At 34.9% G+C, this 14,384-nt stretch overlaps 1 protein-coding gene across 2 annotated transcripts in view; it reads left to right on the forward strand.

Moving 5' to 3' along the window:
• RLF (RLF zinc finger) overlaps positions 1-14,384 on the forward strand; it is a 109,175-nt gene that overhangs the window by 51,705 nt on the left and 43,086 nt on the right. The window contains exons 4-5 of one of the 2 annotated variants that reach the window (XM_056795218.1): positions 8,286-8,418; positions 9,866-10,068. In XM_056795218.1, the coding sequence (XP_056651196.1) occupies positions 8,286-8,418; positions 9,866-10,068 (336 nt within the window). Of the gene's footprint in view, positions 1-8,285; positions 8,419-9,865; positions 10,069-14,384 lie in introns of those variants that run through there. The other variant, XM_016422520.2, reaches the window with a different exon arrangement.

Consider the following 14,384-nt stretch of genomic DNA (forward strand, 5'->3'; position numbering starts at 1 on the left):
GTAAGGATGTCAACTTTAGGAAGGAGTTGGACTTCAGGAAAGGAAGTCAGCTTAAGGAAGAAGGTTGGCTCAAGAAAGAAAGTCAGCTTGAGTGATTGTTTTGACCTACCTCTTTGGTGGGAACTTGGGTGAGTGAATAGTAGCTGGCTGTCCTTTACTGACCTGGAGAGAGTTTAATTCCAGTTGAAGGTCAACAAATCCTGTCTGAGTCAAGCACCAGAGCAATATTTAGATAGGCTAAATACTTTCTCTATGTTTGTATTTCTCTACTTTCAAGCTTTTCACCTCTTCTGTAAATAAAAGCTATTAAAGTCATTTTAGATTTTTGAGCATATATTTCAGTCAAACCATTAAAATTTAACCCTTACCACACACACACACACACACACACACACACACACACACACACACACACACACACACACACACACATCTTTTTATATGCTGGACTCCATATTCCTAGACACTGGAATCCAGTTCCAACTCACTATTTCTAGGCCATCTTCATTCCACTAATGGTCTTGTTCACTATTAGAAAATAAGTTCCTTAGGGGGCAGCTGGTTGGCTAAGTGGATTGAGAACCAGGCCTAGAGACAGGCAGTCCTAGGTTCAAATCTGGCCTCAGACACTTCCTAGCTGTGTGACCCTGGACAAGTCACTTAACCATCATTGCCTAGCCCTTACCACTCTTCTGCCTTGGAACCAACATAAAGTATTGATTCCAAAATGGAAGGTGAGGGTTTAAAAAAAGAAGAAGAAGCAAATAAGGTCCTTGAGGGCCAGAACTGTTGGGCTTGGATGTATTTGTATCTCTAGCACTTAGAATAGTTTTTGCCTGTACCCAGTAAATGCTTAGAAAATGCATTTCTTCTTCATTTGTTTACGAAATACCATATAGGTGCTCAGCACTGTGGGAGGTGATATAAGAGATAATTATTTCACAAAGTGACCTCAAGGAATCTCAAAGTTGTAAGGGATATCTGTGGTAATCTTATTTCAACCAATACACAAAGAAAGATCTTTCTAATAATCATAGATGTAACTCATAAAGTGCTTTTGTATTTGCAAAGAGCTTTACATATATCATCATATTTGATCTTTACAACATCCCTATGAGGCAGGTGCTATTCATTTTATACTTTTTAATCTGTTTATTAATTCTGAAATTAAACACTAAAAAATACAGAAATACAGAAAAAACATTCTCTAAGAAATTCTGAATTCCCATTTTATACCACTTTTTTTGAAGCACATAATTCTACTTGCTTTATTTGAAGTGTTTTTAGTCAACCTCCTTTAAAAAATGTTTTAAAACCCTTATCTTCTGACTTAGAATCAAAACTGATTATTAGTTGGAAAGCAGAAGAGTTGTAAGATAATGTGAGTTAAGTGAATTGCCCAGGGTGATACAGCTATGGAGTATCAGTTGAGATTTGAATCCAGCACCTCTGGTCTCATGGCCTGGCGTTATCCACTGAGTCACATAGTTTTCTCCTGAACTTATTTTATCAAACTCTTTTTTGAATGTTTAAAAAATATATCAGGGCTTTAAATTTTTTGGCATCAATATTTCTAACTCCTCCCTCCTCCACTAAAAACCAAGCATAATCAAGTAAAATGATTTAACACAATAGCCATGTCCAGTAATTAAAATCTTACTGTATCATGTGTTCACCAGCTGTCAGGAAGTATATAATATGCTTCATCTTAGGCCCTCCATAGGTCACTATTCTGGATCAGTAAAGTTGGTCATTGCTTTTATCAGTTACTGTTCTTTCTACAGTGTGGTTTTCCTTGTATAAATCATTCTGGTTTTATTTGAAAGTGCATCAATACTTCCTACAGAAGATTCTCTGAAATTGTTTCTTTGATCATTTCTTACAGAGCAATTAAGTTCTATTGCATGCATTTACCACTATCTGTTAGCCCACGCCTCAGTTGTTTTAAGAGTCCTTTCTTTGCTTTTCTCTTTTCTTCTTTAAAACTTTCTTTTTTAGAATCAGTAAGTTTGTTTTGCTTAAAGATTTTCTGTCCCTGGTATTCTCTTTCCTCTTTAAAGAGTCCACAGTCCCGGTTCCTGTCCCCATCCTTACTTAGTTCTCTGTGGAATTTAATGTAGTTCTCTTCTTAACTATGTATATATTCAGCCTTCCTTTGTTTCAAATAAGAATGAGGTTTATTTTATACTCTCCTATATCCTCATTACCTTGTATCTACTTCTCTTCTCAGACATCCCAATTATGAGAAGTTGTAAATTCTATTCCCTTTTTATACATTAGTGTATTTTTTCATTTTTTTTTCCTCTCCGTAATTCAAAGCCTTAGGCACAGACCCAGTTCACTGCCAAATATCTCGGTTTTTTCATTTATCTCCTCCAGTACCCTTTTCAAACAATTCAGGTTCTGAAGTAATATGTATTTCTTCTCCTCTGTTAGAATGTTAGCCCTATATCTTAATACAGCTCCTTGGAGTTGCTCAAATCAATTTACCTTGGAGAAACTTTTGTTTCTCTCCATGCTTTGGATTTGTATTTCAAAAGTTCTGCTGTTTTCTTTCATTAGAAATGCTTAAAAGTCCTTTATTCCATTAAAGATCTATATTTTTCTCTGTAAGATGATGCTCAGTTTTGCAGGGTAAATTATTCTTGGTTGTATGCATTTGTCTTTTGGAATATTGTATTCCAGACAATTTTCTTGTATTTTTATTTAATAGAATCTGCCAGGTTTTGTGTGATTTTGATTGTAGTTCCTTGGACTTCTGGATGTTTCTAATACTACTGTATTGTCATGGGAGCTCTGAATTTTGACCTTTATGTTTTGGGACATTTCTTTTTTGAGTCCCTTTCAGGATGTGATTGTTAGTCTATCTTTGCTTTGCTTTCTGGTTCTATTATACTGGATAGTTTTAATTTGTGATTTGTTAAAATATAGGGTACCGCTTGTTTTCTAGCGTGGTTTTCAGAGAGTTAAATGATTCTTAAATTGCCCCCTTAAAATAACTGTTTTCCAGGTCAGTTCTTTACTTTAATGAAAGATAACAAGTTATCTTTTTATTTTTTCCTGGTTCATAAAAATATTATTTTGGAGGCAGATAGGTAGCACACTAGATAGAGCACTAGACCTGGAGTCAGGAGGACTGGGTTTCAAATCTGTCTTCATTGAGTTTCTAGCTATATGATCTTGGGCAAGTCATTTAATACTGTTTGCCTAGCCCATGTCCTTCTGTCTTAAAGTTCTCTGACAGAAAATAAGGTGTTTTTTTTTTTAACTTTTAATTTTGTTCTACTATAGCTATCTCATGGAGCCAACAATTTCTCTTTCCTTTTCTAGTTTTCAGGGATTATTCCTTAATAAGGTTTACCACTTTCTCTTCTAAGTTACTTATCCTCTATACAGCTTGTTCCTTAATAGCTTTTGCTACCAGATAGTGTTTTCTTCAGTTTATCCATCTCTTACTTAGTGGATCTAGCACCAAAGTCTGTAGTACTTGAGTTCAATAATGCATTTGTGTGATACTGGGCAAATCACTTAACCTCTGTTTACATTATTTTCCTCAACTGTCAAATTGGGATAATGAGAACAGAGTCTAACTTGAAGGGTTGTTGTAAGGATTAAATAAGATTTTATTTGTAGATCTGTAAATTTGTAAATTAAATTTATAAAGTTATAAAACTTGTAAAGTTCCTAGGATGTAGTAGGTGTTAAATAAATGCTTGTTTCCTTCCTCCTAGTTTGTAAATTGGAGCTTTGTTCCAGGACCGGACTCTAACTCTTGCTATACCTTTTGGATGGGAATAGAGAAGCCAGTACTGTCAGTTAATGCTTGTTTTTGGTCTGATCCTTAACTCCCAGGGTTATCACCATCCCCAATTCTCCTGGATCTTTAAATTTAGAGTCATGAATTGAATATTCAGGGCACTCTGGTATTTCAGAACACAGCCACTTGACCTGAGATCTTATGACCTCAGCACTGCTCTCTTTTTATAGATTTCCTCCTTGCTGGACAATAGTGATTATTTAATATATGTTTATTGATTGACTGAAGGTGACCAGAGCTTAAGGCTTTCTCAAGGGGCCCTGTTTTTAATGCCTCCTGTCAAAGAGTCTTTTGCAGACATTGTTTGCTGTCTCTGCTCTTGTGCTCTTTTTAGCCAACTATCCTCCATCCTCTTCTTGATGGTTGACTTTTTTATAGTTCTAGAGTAGAAGTAGTCACTATAATTTCCCATTGGGTTTCTTAATGTTTTGGGGGGGGGGAGTTATATCTGTGAGAGTTGGGCAGTCTGTATCCTTTTCAGGCAGCCATTTTGGTAGAAACTGAGTTGCTATTCTTTATAACCCACCCAAAATTGATCTTTCCAGCTTTGGGTTGAAGACTGTCTAGTAAGAGGAAACCCATTGCCTCCTGAGGTTGACAAGGCTATTTTCAGCTAGTTTTAATAGTTAGGATATTTTTTTCTTAAAACTAAATATGACACTTTGCAATATTTATCCATTGTTTTCTAGAATTTATGTGATTCTTTAAGGCTTGCAAAGTGCTTTACTAATATTATCTCTTTTTATTTTATCTTTGCAGCAGTCCTGAGGGGCTAGGTACTATAAACATTCCCATTTTGCTGTCGAGGAAATTGAGACTGAAAAATGTTAAGTGAGGAAATTGCTAAAGGTTATACAAGTAGTAAGAGTCTATGGCCACATTTGAACTCAGTTCTTTCTGATTCCAAGTGCAGGACTTTATCCATTGTACCATGTACCAGTATAGCAAGACTATTTTATAGTCCTTCATATACTTGGAATGAACTCTTCTATTTTCTTTAAACTTTCTCTTCTATAATCTTCCCAGGTCCTTCAACTGTGCCTTAAATAGAGATTATCCTCCCTCCTAGTTACCATCTTCTGTCTGCTTTCCACCTTAACACTTCTTTCCTAAAATGTGATATTCAGAACAGAACACAGTACTCCAGATTGTCTGACCAGTATAGCAGGACTATTTTATTTCCAGAACCAGACACTTTGGCTTTATTTGTTAAGGATGAAGTTCACATGAACTTTTCTCAGTTGCCCAGTTACATTTTTGGTTTATGTTGAACTTCTAATCTACTACAATCCTTAAGACATTTTCAGAGAAGCTGCTATATAGCCATCATTCCCTCATCTTGTGCTTGTGAAGTTGATTATTTTTTTCATTCCAAGTGTGAGACTTCCTTTTTTCTTTTTTAAATTAACATTTATCTTTGATTCTTTTTAGTGTTCTATCCTATCCTGATCTTTTTGAATCCTGATTCTGGCATGTAAATATATTGGGTTTGCCGTCCTAATTTTGCATCATCTACAAATTTGATAAGCATTCCACCTGTACCTTTATCCAAATAATTGTCAGAAATGATTGATAGCCCAGGGACAATCCCTGTGGCACTTCACTAGAGAACTTTCATAATTGCATCTAGTAATTACCATTCTTGAAATAAACTATTCATTCAGTTTCTTGTCTTCTGTCTTCTTCATCTCTTCTCTCCCCTAACCCCCCAATCCTTACCTTCCATCTTAGAATCAATACTTTGAATTGGTTCCAAGACAGAAAGAGCAGTAGGAGCTAGGCAGTGGTGTTAAGTGACTTGCCCAGGGTCACACAACAAGGAAGTGTCTGAGGTCCAGTTAGCCACCCAGGTGCCTCCTAGTCATTCATTTTCAAGTCAGACTAATGCACTATCTTTTCTACATGAATAGTATTGAGTATTTTTATTTGAAATCTTTGCTTTATTTGGAACTACAACCTAAAAGCTGTTAAGCTATATAAATACTATATCTATATCTCAAAGAGATCAAATATACAAGAAAAGGAACCATTTGTACAAAATATGTATAGCAGCTCTTTTTGTGGTGACAAAGAATTGGAAACTATGGGAATGCCTTTTAATTGGGGAATGGGTAAAATAATTATAGTATATGAATACTATTGTACTAGATAAAGCAGTTGTTTTTCAAAATGATATAAAATGTAATTAGGAGAACAATTTACAGTTATCAACTTTGAAAGACATATGAAACTCTTGATTACCACAACTTTCATCTACAATTAGGCTCTTTGGCCTGGGTTTTAATTGCTGTTCTAAATGGAGTTTATAACTGTTAGCCATTCATCCTGGATTATCTAGCAATTTTTACATTTTAAGTATTCTGGCTTTGCAATGAACATGAGTAAATGAGTTTTGTTAGATCATTTGTCCTGAATTCAGGATTGATCACTGTTTTATAAAATGCATTATTTTGTATAGCCTAGTTCTGGCATTTACTAGCTATAGACAGGTCATATACTTCACTTCTTTAAGCCTTGATCTTTTTATCTGCAAAATGGATAAAATATTCTTAAAACTTCCCTTCATACTTTATTGTGCTTTGTAATTGGAAGTGATTATAACTCCTTTGGGGCATAGCACTCCTCATAATAGGCATAATAATAAATAATGATCATCTACATTTATATGGTTCTTTACAGACATCTTCTTTGGTCCTCATAATAGCCCTCTGTGATTACTGATTATTATTCTCATTAGGTAAATACAGGTACTTGAAAGTGTTAATGAGTTTTAGGGTTTGTTCAGGATCACACAACCTGTAAATAAACTTCAAAAGCGAGACTTGGAAACAGCCCCCTTGAAGACTGTGAGTTCAGGATGTTAGTCTTTGAAAATGTTCAACAAGCCATGGAACTATGTTCTGTCCCATATAAGGCTTTGGGGAAGTTGGTTCCAATGCAAGGGAGGACAGGGCACCTCAGTAAGAAACAAACTGTATACTCTAGAAATCCATTTTGTAGCTAGTTGACTTTGCTGGGCTTGCATCCCTGCTACCTATTTGATTAACCACTGGGAGTTCATTCTTTCCTAGGTGAGCATTAAGGCTTGACTTTTTCCATTTCAAACAATTTCCCTTTAGAATAATGATATAGAGTTTATATACATATAAGTAATCATAGTGAAACTTAAACTTCAGAGTTTCTGAAGATTAAATCTCCATAATCTTTTTTGGTCCCTTCTATGCACTAACTCAACTGGAATGTAAGAATTTAAATAGCACTTAAAACAAACACACATGTGCGTACACACACGCACACACATATATTGGAGAAGCATATGAAAGCGGCACTGGAAGTTACTAAAGATTCTCTATCAATCACAGCTAATTGTATTTTCAGTCTTCGGTGCTCATTTTTGTTCAAACAGGCTTCTGGTAATTAGGCCAATCAGTGTTTCATCTTGTCTCCATTGTGCAGTCTTATTTAGTTCCAACACAGAAATATGAAACCAACAAAGAACATTTTTTTAAATTCAAAATTTAGTTTAATTCTTAAATCTTAATACTTGAATGGATTCATGTAGTTATTGAAGGTGGTCCTCCAAAGGTGCTCTCTTGTTCATGTCCTCAGATAAACCATTCATAGAAGATATACAAATGTGCTAATGCACTTCTTTAGGTTTCCTAACATTTTGTGAGTAGTAGGATAACTCTTGGTCAGTCTGCTTTGCTGGTCATATAGGTTCTTGATGATGCATTAACTTCTTATGTCATCTTTGATAATCTACCATGGATTATTTATACCTGTAAATGAGTTACACCTACTGTGAACCTCCAATACCCTTTTGTACTTTGCAGTGTTAGAACAATCTATCTAGTAAGGGATTAGGAGTCAAAGCCTATGTGTATATTTTATCTCTGTGGCTCTTTGCTATGTAACCTCAGGCAAGGAATAGAATCAGCTGTAGTTTCCATTTTTCTAAGAAGGAAATGGTAATGGCACCTTCCTCAGATTATTTTGAGGATCAAATGAAATAATATTGGTAAAGTGCTTTGTCATCTGTAACATGCTGTATAACTGCTAGCTATAATTATGATGATTCTTTGAAAGTTATGTTTACCTTATATAGTCACATAACATTGATTAGGAAAATAATGGTTTTGGATAGTAGCATGATACCATTGAAAGAGCTACAGTTTCTTAAATGCTTCTACTCTCATGTACTGCTTTTATTCATCTCTGAGACCAGCTCATTGAACTACCCAAGCAAGGTATATGTACCAAGATTGCATAAAAACAATCATGAGGGGAAAAGCCCTAAGGAACCCCAAAGCCTTTTACTTTTTTTTTTAACACTGGAGTTAAGAGCTCTTGGAGCACACAATAGGTATTATATTCTTAGTTGTAATTGGACAAAATATATGTCCCTTTTCAGAGCAGATTCTGGTGTTTTAACTTTCTATTTACTGGATTTATTTTTGGTTCCCAGGACTCACATGATGCTTTGTTGGAATTTGGAAATAATAACCTCCAAGTCTTGGTTGATATTACCAAAGAAGGTGTGTGGAAAAACCCAATCCTTCTTAAAATCCTGTCTCAGCAACCAGTAGAGGTAGAGGAAGGTAAGTATTGTCATTAATTAAGTACTTGCTTGTGGGTAAAATGACAGTTGGAACTTGATTAGGTAGTCTTAATTTTCAGAATTTCATGATTATACAATTTGTCATAGAATTGTCTGGGAAACCTGAAATGATTAACTTGACTTTATTGTTTAAATATTAAATTTCATTTGTTAGCACTAGTGTGTTAAACTAGCCTATAAATGCCATTCATTCTGAAGTGATTTAGGTTGGTGATTTTCAGAATTTTACAGCTTTTAAGTTTTCTGTGTTACCTTTTAAAATTTTCTGCCTATGGTTAGAGATGCTTTCAGCCAAAAAGGAGTGTTATAATGAAAAATAAGACTGCTATGAAAATGAAAATTCCCATTAAGAAAAGATCTTATTATAGAGTTCTTAGGGATAGGCATTCGGGAGTAAGTGACACAGTTAGGAAGTGTCTGAGGCCAGATTGGAAACTAAGCTTTCCTCTAGGCTTAGCTAGTCCTTCTGTCTTTGGCCCTTCTCTCCTCCCGCCCCCCCCCTTCCCCCTGGGGGCGCTTGTGACCTATTACCTTACCTAATGCTTGGTATAATAGGATTTTGGATTAGAAGAATACATTGACATCATCTAGTTCCATTTTACCTAATTTTACAGATGAATAAACTGTTCCATGTACTTAATTATTATAGTTTTCTCATTAAAGAAATGCACACTTTGTTCTTGAAGAAATTAATAATTTGTTAGATAGCTGCCTTTTATATATTAATTAAGTAAAGATTTATTAAGCACTTGCTCTATGTAGACTCCTGTCAAAGTTGAATTAAAGCTAGGCTTCTATTTCAAGGCCTTTCAATCAAGGACAGGGGATAAACCATGTAAACTTCAATAACATGAGGGTTGGATTGTGTTAAGTGGCCACAAGAGAAAGGTACAGAATGGTGTGGTGGTTCAAAAAGGAGGACTGACGAGATCTTCATGGAAGAGATGGCATATATGCTAGGCTTTGAAGTGATGTGTAAAGTTTCATCAGGCAGAGAGATTGGTAGTTTAGAGGTAGGCATATTCCATAATCTCAGTCCTACAGTGGACCTTAGCATATCTTCCAGAAAGTCAAGGATTAATCCATTAGAGAAGATGATTAAAACAATTCATTTTGCTTAAAAACTGGATAATTTTCTTCAGTAACTCAAGTGAACTAAAGAAACTTCTGGCCCACTTAAGTTATTGCCCATACATTTAATTTATTTTTGATTATCCTTTCTCTAGAATAGCTATCAAAAGTGGTAACTTTTGAGGCCAGATTAGATATTCTTGTCACAGTATTTGGGGTTTCCTTATCTTGCTCAAATACTAAACAAATATAAAATTCCTTTTCTTGGTCTAATAATCTCTACAATTGCCTGAGCTACAATTAGACAAGTTAGAGCTTGTTAGTCAGTTGTGAAAACATGTTTTTTCTTTCCTTAGCCAATAGATTTCTTGCACGAGAAGGACCTTCCTTTCTGCAGATGCGAATAAAACACTTGTTGAAGTCAAACTGTATCACACAAGCTACTTCTTTGTCAAAACTGTGTGCGGAATCTAAAGAAATTTCCAATGTGTCATCTTTTCGCCAAGCTTATATCACATGTTTGTGCTCCATGTTACCTAGTGAAGACGCGATTAAGGAGGTCAGTAAAGAATAATTCTTATTGTTGTCATACACACATAAGAAATATATGAACACAAATATAGTAGATTATGTTGGATATTGTAGCAGTTTTGTTTTTTAAATTATCGAAAAAAATAAGTAGACTTTTCCATCCTCCGTAATGTAGAGAATACTTTCTTAGCTATTTCGCCTATTTCTGTGAATGGGTGTATAGTGTGTATGAATTAATTTGAAAACACATGATAGAAGGACCCACATTAAAATGTACAGATGTTTGGTTAGTTTGCATTAAACAACTTAAGATCTTTAAAGTTGGACTTTCCCTTTATATACTTATTTCTTCTTGTTTGTAATATAGAGATGAATATTAAATTACCAGCTCTGCGGGTAAATTAAAGGAATAGGGGGAGTGACTTTGATCCCACGTTTATGTGTTTTCAAAGCATTAGAATCATACTGGTCTACAAATATAGACTGTGGACATAAAATGAGATATCTTTGTGGGATAGAGAAGGGACAGATGAACTGATAAAAATGATATATGCAGATTTTCTACAAGCCAGATTGAGGGGGAGAGGAGGTAGATTGTGGCCTATATTTAATTCAGTATAGTGTGTATAACTTGTCAAGTAGTGATTTGTATAGTTTAACACCTGTATCCACAATATGAAACTCTGGAGAGGCATCTTGACCATGACAAGTAGCACATAAAACAAATGGTATATACATAATAATATATTTATTACATACATTTACATGTTTGAGTTTTTGCTTACATTTTTTTAGTAGAGAATTACTTTTTTAAAAAAGCCATCTAAATCATTTTCTTATGGGAGATAGGAATATATTTCTTTAACTTTTTTTTTTTAAACCCTTACCTTCTGTCTTGGAGCCAATACTGTGTATTGGCTCCAAGGCAGAAGAGTGGTAAGGGCTAGGCAATGGGGGTCAAGTGACTTGCCCAGGGTCACACAGCTGGGAAGTGTCTGGGGGCAGATTTGAACCTAGGACCTCCTATCTCTAGGCCTGACTCTCAATCCACTGAACCACTTAGCTGCCCCCACTCTTTAACATTTTTGAATCACCAAATTTAATACAAGTTTATTTGGGAATTTCAGTATTGGTTCCATCAGTCTTAACATTTTATTCCCTTTTTATCTGCATTTGATTTTTTAAAAATCCTTTGTTTAGTTCCTATATTGAATTGTAACTTTATATAGGAACTTCAGCATTGTATGGAGTATAATAGAAGTCCGTATAATTATTCAGTTGATACTAGAAATAGTAAAGGGGCTTTTTTTTCTATTAACAACTCAAGTAATTAAAATTGTATTGATATAAATCAACATGAAGAAGCATGAGACTAGTGAATTCTTAAGTTTGCGTTGAATTGATAGTTGAATGTTCACTCTTCAATATTTAAAAAAAAAAGACAAACGACAGAACTATAAAACAATGTCTGGGTTCAAATCCTAGCAATACTCCATAAAACAAAACCCATGGTTACTGCCCCAAAATGCAATCATCCTGTTGCTATTTTCTAAGGTCATTATTTTTGCCTCTTGCAAATTATATATAGACAGACATGTTTTGAGAAACTTATAAAAATGTGTGGGACAGCAGTTTCCTTATTCTTAGTCTTACCTGAAGCTGTCAGTCAAAAGAATTTGCTATATGTTTGTCACAAATCCAAATAATGAAAAAATCTGTATTTGTAAGGCGCTTACATTCTAATGGTGGGGACCACAAAGATATATATATATATATATATATATATATATATATATATATATATATATATATATATATATATATATATATATATATATCAAGGACAAAATAGATAGCAAGTGAATGAGTACACAATTCTGTACCCAGTAGTAGTTAAATACAAGATAGTGTGGTTGAGAGGATTGTAGCCCTCAAGATGAGGACAGGCATAAGCTGCTGGGAGTGGAGGGCTGAAATAATAAGGTCCATTCCAGTCACAGATGATAACCAGTATAAAATCACAGAGATGGAAGTGAAGTGTCATTTGTGAAGAGCAGAGAAGGTGGTCATTGTCACTGGATCACAAAATTGGAGGTGGGGTTGGGGTAATAGCTGATGTGACTGAAAAATTAGGTTGGGATTTGTGTAAAATTTTTAAAGCTTAACATAGAAGTTAATATTCTGAAGGCAGTAGCACGCTCCTAAATTAGTTGAATAGGAGATCCTTATGGTCATATTTGCACTAAAATTACTTTGGTAGCATTGTATAGAAAGGACTGGAGTGGCTTAAGACTTGAAACAGATTGATAAGGAGGCTGTGCAGTAATTGAATTGAGACTGAAACTATGTGAGAACTGAGGAGGAATCAAATTCATAAGGTATTATGAAGGTAGCAAAATTCAGCAATTGTTCATGTATGTGGAATGAGGGAGAGAAAAGATCACAGGACAATACCAAGATTACCAACCAGAAAGCCTGGAAAGATACCTTCAACAGCCACAGGGAAGTTTAAAAGTTGAAAGGATTGGCAGGAGGGATAATTAGTTCATTTTTCGATGTGTTGAGTTTTAAGATATCTCCAGGTATTTAGTTTGAAATGTCCAATAATGAATTTGGTGATTCAGAACTGAAGCTCAGAGGAGACACTAGGATTGGATATCTAGATCTTCATGGAGTTGACAGTTAAATCAATGGGAGTTGCTGAAGTTTCCAAAAGGAAGTGTTGAAAGAGATACAGGTCTACAACAGAACCTTGGGGAACATTTCCAGTTTTGGAGTTTGGACCATTATGGTCCAGGAAAGGAACTTGAGAAAAAGCGATCAAACCAAAGGAACACATAACAAACTTGGACAGGAGAGAGCAGTCTCATTAAAACCCAAATTGGAGATTAATATTAAGAGTTCATGTCTGGTACTATTTTAATCATCTTCTGCCTGATAATTTTCCTTTGTTTTATTCTCTCTCCATTCATTGGGATTAGGGATGTTTCATTTTATGATGAAAAAGAGATTTCAAGAGAAAGCTGTTTCATCATGCAGGAATTTTGAATAATATTTCAGTCTGATAATACATTTTTTAAAATGTATTAAAACATTTTTTAAAATGTTGATTGTACTTGAATTTTGTTTGAAATCTAGTATTCAAAAGGGTTTGTGGAAAATTCTGGCCTGAATTATGTTTGCAGAAGTGTTAATGAAATTAATGACTTTGGAATACATGATAGACAATTCTGATAAAGTTTAATTTGATGCCATCAGTAATGGCATACGTGTTCTTATGCAGGTGAGTGATATGAATAAATTAAGAAGAAAATGGATTCTGAAAAACCAGCTAGTAAAGAATTCTAGAGTTTAGATTTGAGTTCTCCAAAAATGGATTTTTTTCCCCTTAAGGTCCTCAAAAGCTCTTGAAGCCTTTTGTCAGTGCTGTGATAGCTGGGCTGCATGATTTGGATAAATTTAAAATAGATGATGTCTGAGATACCTTCCAAATCTAGGCATGATTCTAAGACCAAAGATTCAGTTTAAATTTTAAAATGAAGCATTCTTCAACAAACATTTGAAAATGTACTTCACTTCTGTATTTTATGGTCAGGTAAGAAAATATGGAGGTTCAAGGAGGGGAAAGGAAGGTAGAAAGGAAATCAGATTGAAGTAGTACAGGAAACTATCTGGTTGGTATCTTTCTAAAGTGCTTTTAAGACTGTCTAGAATTTGGGTAAGTAGTGTAAGGTAGGAGGAAAAGAAAGAAAAATTTGTTAAATGATTACTATATTCTAGGCACTATACTAACCACTAAAAGAAAAATGAAACACATGGAGATGCAGTTGGGTAGCTCAGTGGAGTCGGAACCCCAGACCTAGAGATAGGAGGTCCTATGTTCAAATCTATGTGACTCTGGGCAAGTCATTTGACACCCATTGTCTAGCCTTTATTGTTCTTCTAACTAAGGTAGAAGGTAAGGGTTTAAAAGAAAGAAAAAGAAAGAAGTGATTTTGAAATCCAGAAAGGCAGGAACAGGTCCTTGGGCGAAGTTAAGGAAATCTATTTGGGTCCTTCCACAAAATAGAAGCTCCTGGAGGAATTCACTCAGAAGGGAAGGGAAAAAGTCTTACAAATCAGTATTCTAATGTGAGCATGCATGGTAAGAGTGAGAAAGACCCCCCAGCAATGAGATAAGTTTCAGGGTAGACATGGTTTTAGAAGTCCAGTAAGTCATGCATTTTCTGTTGTCATATTGGTTCTTTCTGTTTGCCTTGTTGAGGTCATTGTGTTTATTATTTCTTGGCTTTGCTTACTTCAATTTGCATCAGTTCATGTAATTCTTCCTATGCTTCTGTGTAT

This window comes from Monodelphis domestica, chromosome 4 (assembly GCF_027887165.1).
Source record: "Monodelphis domestica isolate mMonDom1 chromosome 4, mMonDom1.pri, whole genome shotgun sequence".
NCBI classification, from domain to species: Eukaryota; Metazoa; Chordata; class Mammalia; order Didelphimorphia; family Didelphidae; genus Monodelphis; species Monodelphis domestica.